We start from the raw sequence: 20,536 nt of genomic DNA, 5'->3' as shown, positions 1-20,536 counted from the left end.
TATTATTTGTCTTAATCTTCAAAACAAGTTTGTCAGGTAGAAAGAACAATCTTAGCTTTTCAATTTACAGATAAAAAACACTGAAGCTCAGAGCAGTGAGGTGATTGGCTCAAGATCATTCACCCAGTAAAGGTGTACTCGCCCAGGTATACTTCCTGACTTCTCAATGTCTATCTCCAACTCAGCTCTCTCTCTCAAGCTCCAGCACCCACATCCAATCACTGACTCAACACCTGCACCTTAGAGTTCCAAATGGGGTTAAACTCAGTGTCCAGGCTGAGCCCATTATCTTCTCCCATAAACTTGTTTGTCTTTCAGTGGTTTTCTTTCTCAGTGAATGGCACCATTATCCTTTCAGTTGCTCGAGCCAAAAACCTAGCCATCGTCCCTACTCACCACTTCTTTCCTCCACATGCCCATATACTCCAGCACCACATCCTGTAGATTTTGCCTTCTGAAGATTTCTCAAATCCGTCCACTTCTCCTTGTCTCCACCATGAACATTGCAGTCCAAGACCCCAGCATCTCACACTGAAATCGTTTTCATGCTACTCTCTGCCTTTCCGTTCCCACCCCCACTCCACGCATTCTCCACTCTGCAGCCAGAGTGATCAAGTAATTCCTCTGCTTAAAATCTTGTGTTGGCTTCCCAGTGCTCTTCAGATAAAGATAAGCATCCTTTGTGTGGTCTATAAAGGGCCACTATGATCTGATCCCTGTAAACTGGCAAGATAAATGAGCTCTTTCCATAGTTTCAGGATACCATGATGTCTTTTAAAAATTAAATGAATATTTCAGCTTCTGGTTTTTTTAAATAATGCATAACATTTAATAACTTAAATGCATTGATTAATTGTAGAATGAAGTTTGCGATTGTGGATTTTTTTAAGCATTAGTAACATATGATCATACATAAATCTTTCTGAATTTCTTTCTTAAACATAACCAAATTCATTTTATCATAGTAACATGTGAATTAAAATACACACAGGGGCCGGCTCCGTGGCTTGGCGGTTAAGTGCGCGCACTCTGATGCCGGCGGCCTGGGTTCGGATCCCGGGAGCGCCCCGAGGCACCACTTCTCCGTCCAACGTGAGGCCGAGTCCCACGTACAGCAACTAAAAGGATGTGAACCTATGACATACAACTGTCTGCTGGGGCTTTGGGGGGAAAAAAACTGAATAAATAAAATCTCTAAAAAAAAAAAATAAAATAAAATAAAATACACACACAAATATATGTAATAAAATATCTACTATTTATATAACTCATTTCACTGTGTAATTTCTATCTGTCTCAAGCCCTTGGGGAGGTGGAGGAATGGAGGCACGGACACTTCTCCCATGGTGTAGGGATTACTCATCTCAGAGTCTAAAAAACAGGTCCGCTTCATGGGTGTGTGACTCGTGCAGCTGCCCAGGGCCTGCACTTAGAAGAGCCCCATGCTTGTTTTATTGCTCTACTGTTTCAGTCTTGAAATTCTTAATTTTTGAACAAGTGGCCCCACATTTTCATTTTGCCCTGGGGCCCACAAATTATTTAGCCCATTCCTGTGAAAAAGAATCTCAGTGTATTAAGAGTTGAACTCTCTCATGTCATCCAAGACCAAAGTGTTTATTGCACTTATTTCTGTATTTCATGAACTCAACGGGAGGAGAGCTCTGAGGACCACTAGAATCAGAACTGTCAGTCAATGGGAGGATATATATATATACTGTGGCCAATCATAGATTTCAGACCAACAAAACACAAGCTTCTACTCAATAAATGAGATTTCCAAATGCAGTGAAAACTGATTAACAACTTTGGCTAGTGAACGAGGAAATGCCAACAGATGGTTAATGTAGAACGTGCCTTGGATTCAGCTGTTATTTGAGATAAGCCCTGGCCTAGAACATGGGGTATAGCTGGGCAAAGGTAGGTATAACCAACTTTACTGAAGAGTCTGATGATAGCCATATTAGACATATTTTTATGATTTATAAAAAGTCCTTCAATACTTTTGTACTACGCAAAATGAAGAACTGAACCCCTCTGGGAAACTGTCTGTATGTGAAAAATGTTTCCCCGACTGGTGCATCCAGGATTGCAATTTTTGTTGCAAGCAAGCAATACGATGGTGGGGGAAAATTCTGTGATGTTATAGCTTAAAAGATGCTCATTTTAAAACATATCATGTGCTACTTTTATCTTGTAGAAGTTGAAAGGCTGCTAATATCTGTAAGTTACCATTAAAATATATATATATATAATTATTATTTTGCATTAAAAGCAAATGATCCTAGAAGAGTTGATTTACTACTTACCCTAAGTAACTTAGGTAAATTAAAAAATTAATATCTATGTAAAATTTAAATTTTATGCTGACAATTTTTCCCCAAGAGCTCAAAATTTATTTAGAATATGAAAAGTATAACTTTCTTGAGAAAGTTATGCTTCTGAGCTAAAAATTAAGTGATAATATAGTTTCTAGAAATTCCTATTAGTGATAAATGGGAAGCATGCAGGTGTAATGGTGCATACTTCAACACCATACATTTTGGATGGTGTCAGATTTGGGTTCAAGTCTCTGCTTTGCTATTAACCATGTAACAATTTACTTGATCTTTCTAAGCCTCAGTTTCCAAATTTGAAACAGGAATAACAACACTCAGTGCATAAGGCTGATGTGAGGATCAAATCAGATAACAGATGTAAGTGTTTAGCACAGTGACCGGGACATGATAACCACTCTACAAATGTAGCTTTCATCGATAGGATTTTTCCCTTCAGGATTTTAATCTATTAAATAGTTACCTTATTGACAGGAACAATGTTTTTGACATTGTAGTAGAAGCCAAAATAAACCATGTTGAAAACCCCATGACGTGCCAAAGTTGCTGTAAATCCTTTGTTGAGGCCCTGGAGTCCCAAGCCTTCCTTCTTAATGATGTGTCTTGCATAACTCATGGTAGATGGTTGCTGCAGGAGAGAGAAGCAAGGCCAGAAAGACCATCTTTAGGACTGTGAAATAGAGGAAATTACCATTCTAGCTTTCCTTCAAGCCAGAATTATTAGCAACTTTTACCCCCAAACATGAATAATCATGCCCAGATCCATGCTTTGTAAAGTTAGAAGACCCAAAAAGTAAACAAAATTGCATGCATAACAATGGACCTTAAAGGGAAGATTGTTGGCAAAAGAAAAACATCTCTGGTAGACTTAGTGAAACTAATGTCATGTAATAACTATCACCACTTTCAACATAGTTGTATCCAATTCTGGATTAGCCACACTAATGGAGAGGATTAGCCGTATAGATAAGATGGTAATCCATAACTGTGCATAATCTAAAAGGAATTTATATTTGGCTCCTGAATGCAGCATATTTACATTCTGAATTATGTTTTTCTAAAGTGAATGTTACAATTAGTGTTGATTCCATTGCCTCCATAGTTTAAACTGGCACTAGGTTAGAAATAGGCCAAGGTTAAATAACAGTTGATTGTAGATTTCCTCAGGAAGGTAGGTAATCAGCGTGTGTATCATTTGCTGTGAAAAATGATAAATCAATGGTGTTGGGAGTACTGGGTTACATTTAATTTATTCCTCTCCAATCCTCTGATTGATTACCAAGGTTGAAATACCTGGACTGGTGGAATCTAGTCTATTGCTACTTTTGAAACACGCTAAAGAGCTCACTGTGGTTTGCCCTGAGGTTTATAATTCATTACAATACAATTACAACAATTCACGTGGGTTTTTAAAAACGGTTGAGTGATTATATCCTTTTTGGAGGTACAGTATAAAGGATATCTCTCCCTCAATTTTTGACTGAATAGTAAATAGGGAGAAATGTTCAGTATTTAATTTTTTTTCTGCACGAGGCAAGCACTGACATGACATTAGTTTGATGTGTCACTGGAGCAGCTTGCTGGTCACGGCAGTCTGATGCACCTTCTGGCTGAAAGTGCTTTCTTATCATGTGCAATTAAGGCTGCGTCAGCAGAATAGAATAGAACAAATCCAATCAAGGCTTTTCATCCAACTTGTATTTATAGCTATGTAATTAACATGATACATTTAAATAAGCTTGTTTATGTAGTGAATCCTATGGTTTTTGCTGATAAACGTTTTTAAAACTCTAACTAGCTACAATTCTACACTCAACTTCATCTTTTCACTAAAGAGGATTAATTACAATAAATTACTTTAAGCTTAAGGAAACTCTTTTTTTTTAAAGGAAACCCTTTTTTGTAACATGAGAAAACCATGTGAGAACTTATCTTAAAACAATAAAAGACATTTCATACAGGAAAACCAAAAATTTCAGAAGGTTAAAGTTCATTCTCCGTTCTACAAATGGGACTTTTTTGTTTGTGTTCTGGCACATTAACTATCAACCCAAATTATTTATTTTGGTTTTCAAAATAGACTCGAGGACAAGTTGGGCAGAAGTTCATTTCTGTTGGAAAGACTTTAGCAGTGCTGAGAAAAGTGACTGGGCACTGCTATCTTGCTCTGGGGAAGGCAGCCTGGAGGGCAGAGGAATGGAGAGGAGGCGGCTTTCCTGGGGATGGAAGGAACAGGGCAGAAGAGAGGCTGCCAGGTCCAGACTGACAAACACGGGTACTCTGTGCATCAGCCCAAGCTTTCTCTCTGTCCTCACTCCCTTTGAGGCCCCGAGGGCAGGAGAGACAGGGAACTCAGAGGCCATCTAGATTCTACAGCAACACAGGAACCAGCAGCTTTGAATGAAAGTACAGAATAACATGGCTTTCTCTTAATAAAACAGGTCTAAAGAGTTTCTATTGTGTAAAAATCCTAGTGTGCTACATCATCAGAATTAAAAGAGAAGACCTACTAGATCTTGGTGAGGACCAACAAATATTCAAATGACCTTTACTGAGGGTCTATTGCCTGATCTTCCCCGGCTTGAGTATTAGGTGGGTGCAAAGAAGGGTAACACATGGATTTTGAACTCAAGTGCTTTGTTGAGTTTGAACTCTAGTTGTGGATAATTACATAAATCAGAGGGAAGCATGTAGGTAGAAATAGGGGCTCAGAGCCAGACAGACCCAGGTTTGAGTCTGAGTAATACCACTTGCTGGCTTGGGCACATATTTTATGCTCTGATCTGTCCTCACTTTACTCATCTATAAAATGAGGATAATAATAAAATCTTCCTCATAGGATTATTGTGATGATAAATCAGTCAATGAACTTCATCCTATGTAAGTGCTCACTATATATTAGCTATTAATAATAACGGCAATTATGCTGATAATAATAAAATAACAGGTAATTTTTTTGTTAGTTGAAGGCAATGACAATCAAAAGGTGGAGGCTGATTTGAGGGAGAGGAAGGACATACATAACTAGCCTCTTCCTTCTCATTTCTCTGGCTGTCTTTTCCTTTTCCCAGAGCCCTGGACCCTTGTGACAAAATTCAAGAGAAATGCATCCAGAATGCAAGATCAGAGGTCTGCTTCCTCTGAGGCCCAATCATATCCAACCGCTGGGATAGAGATCTCCTTCCAGGAGTAGTTACTCACCCCAGGGGCTCTCTTCTTGGGAGCAGTAGATCCTGTAAGTCTCTTCCCTATCCCTCGGTAAGCATCCTCGGTAAGAACTCTCCACTAGATAAGTCTATGGACTGTAGAAGTAAGGCCACATGGGAGCAAGCCCTGGGAATGGAGAAGCACACTAACCTGGCCTCCACCTCACACAGTTTACAGCCTGGAGAGCATGTATACATGTTACCAGGTACCCAGAACACCGTGAGTGCTCATCGATGTTAGCCACTAGCACAGATGCCTGGTACCTTACATATATTATCTTATTTAATCCTCTCAACAAGCGTGTGAGAGAGGTATTATCATTACCCCCATTTGACAGATGAGGAAACTGAGGTTAAGTTACTTGCCCAAGATCACAGAGTAAGTGGTAGTGCCAGAGCTCAAACTGAGACTGCTCAGACTCCAACTTCATACTTTTCTACTCTGCCTGGTTCTGCCATCCTAACTTATCTGATTGCTTCTTTCAGCAACCCTGTAAGGTGGGCGGAAGGTAGATTCTCATTTTGCAGGTGAGGAAACCACAGATTGTTAAGTAATATTCCTCAGGTAAAAACACTGGTAGATGGGTTAACCAGAATTCTGCATCTAATCCAGTGTCGTTCTCATTCTTGTAGACTCATTCTTGTTATACATATGCAGTAAGATTTTCAGAGTTTGATAATCCAACTGATATAGGTAACATACATAATAACACAAATATATTTTTCTGACTTGGGGCCTTGAGATAAAGAAAAACCTGAACTCTAATTCCCATAAAAATTTGAAGTGTGCTTTTTGCTTCATTCAGTGACATTGTATCACACACATGTAAGCAAATACTTAATTAGAAAGGCAAAACGTGACTTCCACTAGGATGCTTAAATAGGAAAATACAGAATCATTTTGACTAGATCTCTGTAAACACAAGGAATTTTACTAAACTTATTTGATTACTGGGCTTCCATTTCCAAACAAAATGGTGACTGATTAGCATCATCAGCCAAATGATTCCAATACTATCCAACCCAGCAGGTCACCCACCAGTTCGGTTTCCTTCCAATATTTAGATCCACTCCAATTTTCATATTTAGTTACCAGTTGTGGGCCAAATTGCATTCTAACTTTCCTGGATGTGCCTTTCATTGAGTGCACCAGAGCTGCAAGCAGGCAAGGACGAGTGGATCGGGGTGTAGCTGATGTTGTGGTGCCACACTGCTCTCCACACTGGTTTACAGAGATCTTCAGTCCATGGGTACCAGCCAGAAGGATGTGCATTTGAAGGAACTTAAAGTCTTCTTCAACTTTGATTTCAGCTATTACCAACTGCTAATTCTGGCAACTCCCTGTTCTTTCACGCATTCACTTTTTCAACAAATACCTATTGAGTGCCTCCTAGGTGCCATGCACTGCGCTGAATGTCTAGCACAGTACTTTGCTCATATTCTAGAAACTTAACAAACATTTTCACTTTGATTTTTTATTTGGAGAGATATGTTGATCATTTTTATATCTACCCATGAGAATATTCATTTATGGTTATGAAATATGGAATTCAATTTCTGTTTTAAAAGTCCTTAAGAGGCTTAATCAAAAGAGAAGACCCTTTGCCTACACAATGCTCCCAGGCACCACTCTGGGGCACTGATTCCTTACTCTCTGAGAGCCCGGTATTACCAACAAATCACTGGGATGACTTATGGCAGCCTGAGCTATTTTGTCTGGAGTACTTCCATCCAACTACTGACCATAGCTGGCTCTGATTAGCTTGTAAGATCACACACAGAGGTTTTAGGCAGCAGGCATTGTTCCCTGGGTAAATAGCTATCAGAGTATGGCCAACAGGTACAGGTGGGGTGTGTGTCAGTGGATTTCCTCCATCTCGAAAGCCAGAGAAGAGCTCTAGGCACACCATGTCAAAAGGCAGCACGCTCCACATGCGTTCCTTTACTTGCTTCCTCTGGCAAGGTGAATTCTGTTGCATTTTAGAGCCAATGGAATAAGGGTGTTGCACTGGATTTCATCACATGGCTGGAAAGCAAACCGGATGAGACCTTTATACAATGGAGTGAGTGTCCATACCTGGGCCTTCAGGAAAATACTGCTTTGTTAAAAAAGAGGAGACCCAGTTGCTACATTTAGGTAGGAAAATATCCTTGCTCTTCAGGAGATAGACGATAACTTATGCCTTTCGTTACTCAAATGAAGTCTTGAAGCATTTTCATAAATTTGAAAAAAAGAAAAGAAAAACCTTCCTTTTATTTGAGAACAGAATGTAAATGAAAGAAGAGGAATCAGCCTCAAAATCTCACATTTACACATTTCCTTTAGCTTAGGTATTTCCCTAATTCATCATTACAGTTTACTTGAATAGGGCATGATTATGGACAGAAAGACCCAAAATATAATTACATTCTATCTAGAGTTTATATTTGATGAACAGATCTATTTTAAAACAATCTGTGAGAGGAGAATAATTTGCTATAAACAAACCCTCCCAGCTATGTCAACACCAAGTTGCTGCCCAAGTACCGTCCCTGGAGGAACATGGGGCCCTCCAGGTGACGAGAGGCTGACACTGTGCGTTGCCCCTGAACTGCTGGCAGAGCAAGAGGGAAGGTTTCTGCTCAGAAGAGACTGGCAACATGGAAGGAGCCTTTGCTATTCTCTGATTCCAGAAACACGTTAGATTTTCCCTTAAGCTTCTTTTTTTTTTTTTTTTTAATAATTTTATTTATTTATTTCCCCAAAGCCCCAGTAGATAGTTGTATGTCATAGTTGCACATCCTTCTAGTTGCTATATGTGGGACGCGGCCTCAGCATGGCTGGAGAAGCGGTGCCTCGGTGCGCGCCCAGGATCCGAACCCAGGCCGCCAGCAGCAGAGCTCGTGCACTTAACCGCTAAGCCACAGGGCCGGCCCCCTTAAGCTTCTTAATCACCCATATTTCTTTAATGTCAATGAAAGCAGTGTGGTTGATTAGAAAGAGACCTCTATGTTAATACACAGTTCCTTAAAGCTACTAACTCCCTTGGGCTTTATTTTCCCTATCTATAAAAGAGAGATAAAGCCACGCACCTTATAGGGATAATGGGAGGATGTGGAATATCAAGTGTGTGAGCACTAGAAAAAGTGGAAGGATGCACAGCAGTTGCCAGAGCGATGGGATTAGAGGGCGGTGTTGGCAGAAATCATCCATTATTTTTTCTTTATATTGCTCTGTATTACTTGATTTGTGAAAAAAAAAGCCATGTATTACTTTTGTAATTTACAAAATTATACAAATTAAAAAAAGTCACATAAAGGAAAAAAATATCTAAGGCATTTTGCACAGTATCTGACATATAGTAGATGTGCTGTAAATGGTAGCTATTATCATTACTTCAAAGTCTCAGTTCTGAAAGCAAAAATCTAGGGTTCCTGGCTCAGCTGACAGAAGAGTGAAGTTGATTTTCTGTAAATGATTATAGAGAAGCAACTTGGCTGCTCCCTTAGGTGTTGTTGAAAGATAACCATAGGAATGGATTCATACACATAATTCACTTTTCTGCCTGCAAGAATCATAGACTGGAAAGAAATAATTTATGTACTGAACAGTTTCCAGGCAGGGTTTCACAAAGTAATGCAGGAAAAATTTGAACTTAACTGAATACATCAACATGAAGGTTGACATGCCCTTGAATCTGGCTTCTCACACTATCTATAAACAGAGCCACACGCTCACTCTCTATATAACTTAACTTCTTCTCTCTTTCTTGAAAGAGATGATCACAAAATATAGTCCTTCTATTCACTTTATGTTGACTCTCCACAGTATAACTAAGTTTAAACATTTGTTAATTGCCTATGGAGAAAATAATCACTAAGCTTTGTGACATATAAGATCTATCTAATCGGTCTCGATTAGATTTATTAAGTTCCCAGGATAAAGTGTGTGGAACTGTATTTAGTGGTGTTATCCAAAACCAGAATCAAAACCTGAATTAATTTTTTAAAAATCCCGATCTTTAAAGATTCTACCATCAATGACACATTTGCTATCTCTTCATTGATCCTTATAATTATAATCATAGAGCATAAGTAGAAGACTAATTATTCCTTTCTTGGGCTGAACATCTTTAAAGACTAAATAGAGGGTAAAATAGGCTTTTGCAATTTCCTAAATGTTTAGTTTCATATTTGGGGGTGATAATGATTATGTTCATATGTAACGTAGATAAAAATGACAGAGTAGAAGGAAAACCTGTGCCCCATCCACACATCAGAGGCAAATCCTATAGACCTCAAGGGAAGGAAAACATACCCCGTCAGCCAAATAATAACTTTGAAGTAGATTTCAAAGTGGAGAGAAAAACTGGGAAACAATTCATACAAGATCTTGCTCCTGGGGAGAAATTCACATTTTCCAGCTAGCAGAGAGCACACCAGTCTAATACTACTTGGCTTAGCACAATTGATACGGGACTTCTAGTTCTTACAAATAAACAGATAAAAAAACGATGCACCCAATTAGAAGGGAGAAAGGTCCTAAAAGGACAACAAGCTACAAAGTCACACATTTGGCAAGTCTGGATGCGCAAACCATCTCCAATAGAGAAATCTTTAGGCAAGCCTAGTCCTAAGCCAAAGAAACTACAAACCAGAACAACACTTTGCTCGGGTTTAGTTTGAAGGACGGGGGGAAATTTGGGTCTATCCTGATTTTATCTAAACATGTTTTTACACTCATTGAACCAAACCAGAGCATGACAAAGCTGTGATTACTTTGCTCCCCACAGAAGGTCAAGCATATTTAAATTAGAGACCGGTTTTCTTTATTCACTGTGAATTTTAAGATGCTGGCCAAGATTCTGGTATTGGAATGGGAGGAAGTGTGGCAGGGATTATAGTCTTTGACTGATATGGTGGTATTTTAAAAAGTGAAGGCGAGACAAGCACACCTATTGAGATACTTCATACAGAAGCTGGAGGGATATGAGGGAAGTATCAGAAACCAAATTAACCACAATTTCCTTTAAATTTCTAGAATAGTTTATGGCTAAACTGGGTGGGAAGGCATATTTTATGGGTAACATACTTCTGACTGGCTAGAGAATCAGTCCTAGACCACAGAGGGGAGAACCTAGGCAGCTGAAGCCAGCAGAGTACCTGCCATTTCTGGGAAATCTTGATGGGAATTGCACTTGGACTCCAAGAACACAACACATGCAGCCTCTGCTCTCAGCCAGCACTGCCCTTGGACTCCAGGCTAGAGGGCCCCTGTCCTGGACCCCATCCTTCAGAGGGCCCCATTCTGGCCCTTTGTCAGCCAGGCCCTCCCCACAGGGCCAAGGGGACGTCTACCAACATCCCACAATCTCCTCTACACCATGCTCTGTGGTCCTTTAGCTCCATCTTTATCACTCTACCCTGCCAACAAGACTTGAAGTATAATATTAACAGTATTATTGACCACTGTTACCCTAGGCAGTCCTCTACTGCAGAGCCTCTCTCAGCTGCAGCAACTTCTTGGGAAATTTTCATGTTTAAAGGACCATGGTGACTCACCCCCTCAGGCTGACAAAATAGGAAAATCCACAATTACTGTGTAGGAATCCTTGGTGGTTCATACCTAAGACACGAGGGTAGGAAGCCTCAACAGTAGACATGCTGCTGAGAAACTCACACTATTGGCAGAACAATAAGAGTTATATATTGGCAGAGTAAGCCTCTGGGGAAACTGTTCTGTTCTTCCTAAGGGTATTGTCAAGCCCTTTGGCTATTCTGTATGCAGCCCATCCATTTAGTGTTCCACCAACACTGGTAGCTGTAATTGACTGAAAAGGCTTCTTTGTTCACAACATCCATGTGAAGTGACTAAAAAGGCTTGATCAAGAATCCATGTTAACTTCATATGACTATTCCGGAGGAAGAATATCTTGATTACGGTAGAATTCTTTCCAAAGTGGCTTTTAATGTTTTTAGTTTCATCTCTAACTTCTGCTGCTGTATGCTAGTTATTTACAGCAAACAGATATCCAGCTGCTACTGTTTATGAATGCAGACCTTCAACTGAGTTTAAACACCTTAAACAGGCACAGTAACAAGGCTGCCAGCCCTTAAGGCTTGGTAAAGATTCCAGGCTGAATGGATCATCCTGGCAGCTAAGAATGACCTCAAGGGGACTGAGGGGGAAGACTAACCATTGCTCAGGAAGCTGTTTTCACACGGACAGCTGGGGTCAGCTGTGACTGTTCAACATTAATTGAGGCAATATCTCAAGACAAATCTGACTTTACTTAAATTTAAGGATTTATAAGATCAACTTGCATCTAGAAATAGTTATCATTGGTTGAGTGCCTACCATGCATCAGACTCTGTAAGACCTTTGCATTTATTATCATATTTAAATTCTCATGAAAAGGATGTTATAATAACTACGAACAGTTATTAAACCATCACTACATGATAGACTGTATGGACAGCTTTACATACATCTTTCAATTAGCCCTCATTACACCATCTGATGTGGTTATACTATTATTCCTCCCTAACAAAAGAGGAAACTGGGCTATAGTCAGAGTAGGAAAGATGAGGCTGTCACATGGTCAATAACTGGGACCTTCCTCCAGGGCTTGTGCTTCTAACCACGTCACAGAAATGCTTATCTGTAAGATAGCTGGACTCATCACCATCATTTTACCATTGAGGGAACTGTAAGTCATTTGTTCAAGGCCATACTGTTAGGAAATGGTAGAGTATGACGGGCGTATCTCTCCCCAAACCCTGGGCCTGCTTTGCCAGTTCAATTGCCGTCCTGTTCTGGACAGCTCTGTTTATATATGTTCTTCAATAATTTGCATATAAGGCTTAAACTTTTTTAGAAATTATACAGCAGGAAAAAATGGGGATTTCTGCTACTATAAATGAAGTAATGGAACCTGAATTATGCAAGATTGAGCCATGACGGGCCATGGGTCATTCCCACCCAAATCAGCTAAGAAGGCGCTCCCTGAAGGTGGGCTTGACCCTGGCAGAGCCACTAGAACATTTCTTTTGGATTATATACTTTTCTTTATACTGTTCTGTATTTTCTAAATTTTCTACAATGAGCAAATGTTACCTTTTAAAATCAATGTTCACAGATAATACTGAACACATTCTCATGTTAAACATTCAACTGCACAAAGCCCTTCCCTTAAACTCTTCCCTTCCACTCCTCTATTCCAGTCTCCTTCCCAGAGGTAACCATAGTTTAGAAGTTTGTATGAATTCTTCTAGACCTGCACTATCCTATAAGGAAGTCACTACCCACATGCAGCTATGGAACACTTAAAGTGTCCTAGTTCAAACTGAAATGTGCTTGGAAGCACAAAATACATACGATATATAAAGACCTACCATGAAAAAAGAAAGTAAAATGGCTCATATAATTTTTATATTGATTACATGTTGAAATGATAATATTTTGGGTATATTGGGTTAAATAAAATATAATATTAAATTAATTTCATGTTTCTTTTTTCCTTTCCTAATATAGCTACTAGAAAATGTGGCTCATAATGTATTTCTATTGGCCAGCACTGCTCTAGAGTCTAGATCATGTTTAGTACATTTACAACTGATATAAACACAGAAATATATGGTTTTCGGCATTCTCTAACATAAATATGCATTACTTTTATACTTGGATTAAAGCTTTTTTTCTTAAAAAAAGAAGTATAATCTTTAAATGCATTGGGCATTAAATTAATTCCTTTATTCCTCTTCCTCCGCCTGCCATATTTCTAGAGAACCTGCAAAGCCTCAGAGTGAAGAAAGCAATAATTATTCTTGGCCATACAAATGCCGAAGTGAGTACACCTAATATTTGGATTAATTCAACACAGGTACAGATTAACAAAAGGGTATCCCCTTGTTGGATAAAAGAAAGTGCTAGCCAATGGAGGAAGGCTTTGGAGTTAATGGGTCCTAGACAAAAGACATCGGAAATTGCCACATTTGCCAAAAATGACTAGAATAAGTTATTTTTAAATGACTAGATCCAAATTTGCTATTCTTATCATGTCACCTCTTTCTCTCAGATGTTTTTTGCAACAGGCATGATCCCATTACTTGTTGTTGGGTGACTATGTCCTACTAACTACTTTTCAGTGTGATCAGTGTTGCATAAAAAGCGCCACCTCAGTTCAGCTGTTGAACGCTGATCGTTGGAAACAAACGGTGACCCGTGTGACCTATGTGATCCCTACTTCGCTAAGTTCTGACTAGTTGAAGTAATACTGCAAATATTTTATAATGTACCTACTAGGTTTTATTTTGTCTAAGTAAATATCTAACAATAAATCCAGCTCAGTGGATTCTGCAAAAGAAATGACCCCAAACAAGTGCCTCTTTCTCTCCCACTTAAAAAACGCCTGTATAGACATAAACGATTTACACAGACTGCCCTCGTGTAAATGAACTGGGAGCACGTGCACATGCAGCATTCTTGGTTGGGCTGGAAGGGTGTTTACCACGGTCTAGCAAGGCCTTAGCACATGCAAAACATTGGCAGCTCTTACTTGGCCTCAGTGTAGAACCTCCTTGAGGGCAGAGGAGAGGCAAAGCACATTAGGCATGAGCAGAGGTGCTATGATAACTCATCATTCTCTTTCCGTGATGCTCCTGAGTGTCCTGTCCCATTTGCGTCCCTCTGGTTATCTGCTGCCTTGACAGTGGACTGCCGTGGCAGGCCTGTTTATTCTTTTGCCCACTTGTTGCTGCCCTGAGACAAGCTTCCCAATGAGTGAAATGAGACACTGGATGAGGAGTGCCACAATTTTCTTCTAGCTGGTAATTCTCCCAGTGTAACAAATCAAATTTTCCTTGAGCAGATTCCATGGGGGCTGTTTTGAATGCTCCATATCGATAGGACATTTGAAAAGTGTTTCTTTTCTCTTCCTCCTAATTCCTCACCACCTTTTTCCTTCATTCAAGGAAGAATAGAGAGAAAACAAAACAGAAACAAAGCCTAGAGTAATACAGGGATTTTCAACGTTTCCTGAAGTGCTATATATCACTGCAATTAAGATAATCTTTTGAAACCTGAAAAAAAGAGAGAAAAAAATCCTCCCTTAATTAGGATTGACTTCATCTGAGTAGACAGCATCTGCTGTAGCAGCCCAGCCCTGCCTCCCTGGTCTTGGCAGCCACAGGTGAGTGTGGCCCCCTCTCATTTCCCACGGTCCTGCTCAAGAAGCTGCCAGGGAGCTCTCAGGCAGTATCAGCCGCAGCAAGTGGGGTGGGAGCCCGGGGGGTCTCCACCCACTAGCAGCTGCTTAAGTAGTAGGCAGGGGAACTAGTCTACAGAGAAATTCAGGTCAGTAGATACTCCAAACCAATTTATACCACATGCTACCCAGTTGTGGAATTAAATTAAAATGCTAAGAAAGGACCTGGGATGCCAGTCCCCTTGTTTTTTCCCCACCTTGTGCTTGGAACCCAAAAGAATAAAACGAGAACAGTCGGACTTGGTGGTTTAAAGGGAATTATTAGGCAACTGGAAGGCAGTGGAGGCAGCGTACACCAAGGGAAGCTGTCTTCAGGGAACATCATGTACCAGTGATTAAATGTCAAGACCCATCATTGTCCAAGTGGTGACATCTGCACAGGCTTAGTAACTTGCTCATTCAGATTTAACCAAAAGACAAGCTTGACAGATTATCAGAATCTTTGGGGGAGGACGGTGGGTGAAGTGGGAAAAGGAGTGAGATAATTTTTAAAAACGACTTCATAATTTTTTTTTTAAAAAGCACAATATTATCACCTCAGTGGTTTTTGCTACAGTCTATTTTAGTGTAATGTGAGATAGAAGTTTTGGCAAAAGTAGAGAAAGCATTTCCAAATAAGTCACTATGGATTACGTTACAACCCTAAAATAAAAATGCATAAATGTGTTTGTCTGTCAGACTTTAGTATATTTTTGTTAACACTTTCCTTGTGGAAGAAATTTCACTTTTTCCTATGCTACTTCCTTAATAATTTACTATGGCTTTAACAAGTGGCTAAGAGCTGGGTTCAAAATTTTATATATATAGTTAAAAATAATTCTTTACATTCCTTCACCAATAGGAAAACATTAAATGATTACCTCTGTAAATTTGTTCCGATTGGCTTGCAAGCCAACTTTTACTACCTCAAAAGGGTTAACCACGATGGCTTCTGTTAGTCCAGATCCCAGTCCAGCAATGGCAAATGTCTAGAAAAATTAAATCAATCAATACTTTAAAACAAGTTATCATGTGTACTGGGTTAAGCATCCTACTCATTACACTGTGCAGCTGAATGTTATGAGAATGGAGAAACATACATAAATGCACCATATACCATTACCAAACAGCTTTAGTTCTTGATTAGATGCTGACAATTCATGAAGAAGAAATTACAGGAGCCACAAACCACATCCTAACAATTCAAAATAAAACGTCAAAGCCCCATCAACAACGACTTTTTCCTTTAATGAAAAGAAAGGTTGTTTTACTGATTCAAGGTGGATACTAAAACATCTGCACACGTAACAATTAAAAGAGAGTTTGACTTGTAAAAGGAGAGCTTCATTTTTAAACATCTACTTAAATACATTTATTGAGCATATAAAAAAATTCAAGGAGCAGAACCACGAATAAAATGTTTATAAAAAGCTAAATTTCAGGTAACAAGTGTTAGCTGAAAACATGTAAATGTATAGCCACGTTCTTAGAGTCACTATTCTAGACAATTAACAAACATAAAATTATTTTTTATTCATCTTTTCCCTATTTTTATTGCCCTATTCTTCTAGACCTAGAAGTTGAGGAATAAAAGCTGAGATCAGAAGTGGCTGGTTGTTCTGAAGGGCTCAACTAAAATCTAGAACATTTATCAAAGGATGACTGTATGTCAGGTTCTTATTTGCTATCTGTTAAGAATTTCTGCAATAGGAAAGAACAACTTTCTAGAATTTTCCTCTAAGTAGAATGCTTAAAGTTTTTTTCAGAAAATCTGTATAAAAAGTAACCACAACATTTAAAACACACATTCACCAGAAAAACAAAATGAAACGAAGCTTCAAACCTCCAAAACAGATACTGAAAAAAAATAATTCTTTATTTGCTGAAGTTCTAATTCCAGAAGAGCCAGTACCATATACAACTAAGAGAAGAAAAAAGCCAACACAGAGTAAAGAATGGGTAACTCTTATCAGGCGTCTAATTTCTTCAAAGGAGGAAATTAAAGAAAAGAGAGAAGGGAATGTTCTGTAACCTTAGAAGAGGAGGCAAGAAGGAGGAATAGGAAGGGATGTAGAGCCAGGAGGTCTGGGTGGAGGTCCTGGTTCTGCCACTTACTGGCTGTGTGACCAGAGCTGCCATGCACAGTAGTTCGTGCACAGATAAAGGTGTGGGTATAGGCTGGAACCCAGCCTGCACCCCACTTGCCACGCTGGAGACCTGAAGAGGCATCAGTCAGAGAAAGGGGCGCCTTTCTTCATTCACACAAAGGCACCGTATGTGCTAGCTGCAGCTCTGTGTCTAAATCACTGTACCTTTTATAAGCCATGGTTTTCTCATGTGTAAAATGGAGACAATAATATCTAATCTCCCTACCTCATAAGATTATTATGAGGGTCAAAATAATGTGTGAGAGTCCCGTGTAAAGTGCTATACAAAACCACTGTACTTGTTACACATAAAAACGGAGAGGAAAAATGGGATTGTATACAGATTCAAGGAGAGACGGAATAACTAATGGTGTTTTCCTTTTATGCCCCTTCATTACGATTTTAAACATATTTGTATAGGGTAACAGACCAAACAGTTTATTCATTTATCTCAGACTTCCATCATGGAAGCCAAAAGCGGAAAAAAAAAAAAACTAGAAAGCTAAAATCCAGATGTTCAGCTTTTTATTACTTACTACATGCAATCTTCCAAGTAATTTGCTTTTTGTTCTTCTATAAAACTCAGCTACATTTGCTGTCAGAACTAGCGTTCAGCAGTCCCTTGTCAAAAGAACTGATCAGCTATCAGCAGACTGCATTACTTAGATTGTTTCAGAGACCAGCACTAACTGTCGGGTTCCCAGCCTCCCAGGCTTTCCATGTGTGCGCATCAGGGGACATTTAAGGGCTGTTTAAGTTTCTAGCTGTATCAAAAAGAAACTGGAATACATGAGTTCAAAGAAAGAGAAAAACCGTCTACAGTCTGCAAGCACTTGGTTATGGTAGCTGGAGTGGCCAAATGCTTTTCTGTTTCAAATCTCAAGAGAGTTGAAAGAGCTGCAGTCTCTCACATGGTACCAGTGCTCGACGCAGGAACAGCCAGCTGGCCCTCTGGAGACCATACTTTATTATCTCCTGCTAGGAGATAATCCTCTCTTTACCAAGATGTTTTGAAAGTTAAGAGTGACATGAAGGGAAGACAGTGAGGAATTTAAAAAGAAAAAAAAACTTAGGGGCCTGCTCAGCGGTGTAGTGGTTAAGTTCAGATACTTCACTTTGGCGGCCTGGGGTATCCGGGGTCAGATCCTGGGTTCGGACCTACACACCACTCCTCAAGCCATGCTGTGGCGGCCTCCCTCATACAAAATAGAGGAAGATTGGCACAGATGTTAGCTCAGGCATGATCTTCCTCACCAAAAATAAAAAATAAAAATCTTAGCTAATTTTAGGACTCATGCTACCACTTTTTCCAAACAAGGCCACTTCCCAGGCACCTTGTATAGGCAGGAGGCTGGACAAGAGATTTCTTAATAGGACCCTTCCTAGAAAAGGCGCATGTATGGTTTTTAAAATAACAGATACTTCTTCTTGGACACTCTATTTGGCGAGTGAATATTCTGAAGTGAACCCTTACAAGTAAAGTAATTAAAGAGCTGAAGCTCAGAATGCTGCCTCTCTGATCGAGTTTTGAGGTACTTCTCAGCAGGTAAACTGGGGGATTTTCCTAGAGGCTGGAAGGTACAGTGCTAATTGGGAGGCCGAGGCAGATTTTGTTTCATTTTGCAGATCTGGAGGGAGAAATTAGTGCATTTGCTCTCTCTGGGGCTCTCATAGCACATGTATTTGTAGAACACATTTGATCAATATAATTTAACTTGTTTTGTGAAAAGCAGCAAAGTCATCAACAAGGAGTGAGTGGAGTCGGAAAATGTTTAAATTGCCAAGTAATTCTCACGTCATAGTTGAGATGTGTCATTGTAAGATCACTATTCTCCCCGACTATAAAATTCTCCCCTATATTTACTACAGCCTGAGCAAAAACTGGAAAAGTGACCTGTTAGGAAATAATTTTAGGCATATTGACTTTTGCATAAATAGATCTGTGCAGTATGTATGTAAACATACGCATGTTTTTGCTTTAAAAGAGCCTTTGACAAATGTACTCTTTATTTTATATTCTTGACCATATCTCATATGGGCCTTTCCACACATATCATTATTATCATAAATTCATCACTGGGAGCTATAAAATAGCCAAATTGTGAGTTATTAGGAAGATGGCTTTCAACAAGTAGCCGAACATTGAATAACTCGAATTCATATTTTAGTAGCTGGGCTTGGGGAATCAAAAGGGTTTTTGTTTCCAGATTTGCTTTATGAAATAACACACACACTTAAGTATAATAAATACTCTCACTTACCAACGCTGGTGACAGTGACACATATCCTAGCAATTTCTTGTACTGCTCAAAGGTGAAAAACTGTGAAACAAAACCAAACCCAGAGATTTATAACAATTTCCTGCAACAAACCCTTTAATTGACTCAAATTTCTTTAGTAAATCATTATATTAACCAGCATTTTAAAAAAATGATAAACCATCGAACACAGTTTTCAATCCCGTCTTGGTAGTTGCTATTGGATCTTACTTGAACATTCACGTTTTCCAATGCAGCTATAATAACGGACAGAAGAGCTGATGGGATCCTTTATAGCAATAAATGAACCATACAGCTTCCATTTACCATGACCATTTTCAGTTTCCCCAGACATCAATAGACTTCTTTTTTATGGCAGTGATTCAAAATTATAGGCATAGAGACCTGAAATCTTTGGTCTCCTATGTTTTCTCTATGAAGTGCTTTCCCAGTGAATGCCCAATTTTCTAACCTGCTTGTAAAAGACATCCATTTCTCAGCTTTAACTTGCATTTATATTGCTGTGTATCTTCACTGTTCCATGGAATTTCTAAACACTTAATGATGATGAAGATGCCATGATAAACTAGGGAAGGACCCAACGAGGCCACCTAGTCCATCCTTCCCTTAAAGCAAGATGGTCGTCAACCTGAACGAAGCAGAGCTGCTTGTTCCTTCTTTTAAAATCTGATGATGATTGAAGATTTTGTTGGTTCCTTCAGTAGATGATGTTTAATATAATTTTTTCTGCAAATGAATTTCTATAGAGGAAAATCTAATCAATCACTTCATATAATATGCCCAAAATACATTTTTTCTCCTCTCTTTCTATATTCTACATTTTGGGCAACAACTCTGCTTGAACATGATGATTTGCTCCTGGGTATTCTGTTAGGTAGCTGCCAACATCACTGATGAGGCACACTCTTAGGTCCTGCTAGGCTCTGATGCTCAAGACCCCAGAAATGGCATGGGTATTATATGGTCTCAAATGTCTTCTACTCTATTAGTTTATAAAGTAAAATGGGGCAAGAAAAAAATGTAGATTTAGGGGCCAAAAAATACTCTGTTGTTAGAAAGAGGTAGTTCCATGTGCACATGGGTCTAATGAGTCTTTGGGCAGCCCAAGAGTCGTTACATCACCAGACAGACTTTGATTCTTTTAAAGACCCAGGAACTACTTTTGTGCCATGGTCCTTTAGATCAACTATGCATGTAGACTTTTCTAGACTTTCATTCACTCACTCATTCAACAAATATTTATTGAATGCCTGCTCTGTTCTAGGCACTGAGGATGCCGCAGTAAACAAACAAAGAGAAGCCCCTGCCTTCTTGGTCTAACATCCTAGTGGGTGGTATAACCCTGAA

General features: G+C 39.3%; 1 protein-coding gene across 1 annotated transcript in view; it reads right to left on the bottom strand.

Moving 5' to 3' along the window:
* Positions 1 to 20,536, bottom strand: part of SLC25A21 (solute carrier family 25 member 21) — a 457,416-nt gene that overhangs the window by 25,684 nt on the left and 411,196 nt on the right. Inside the window, exons 5-7 of the mRNA XM_087422494.1 lie at positions 19,172 to 19,231; positions 15,645 to 15,752; positions 2,797 to 2,961 (exon numbers count right to left, since the gene is read on the bottom strand). Coding sequence (XP_087278620.1) covers positions 2,797 to 2,961; positions 15,645 to 15,752; positions 19,172 to 19,231 — 333 coding nt within the window. The remainder of the gene's footprint in view (positions 1 to 2,796; positions 2,962 to 15,644; positions 15,753 to 19,171; positions 19,232 to 20,536) is intronic.

This window comes from Ceratotherium simum, chromosome 3 (genome assembly GCF_057802395.1).
Source record: "Ceratotherium simum simum isolate JZ-2026a chromosome 3, ASM5780239v1, whole genome shotgun sequence".
NCBI classification, from domain to species: Eukaryota; Metazoa; Chordata; class Mammalia; order Perissodactyla; family Rhinocerotidae; genus Ceratotherium; species Ceratotherium simum.
Note: the sequence above shows the minus strand (reverse complement) of the source record. Positions and strands in the feature narration are given on the sequence as shown.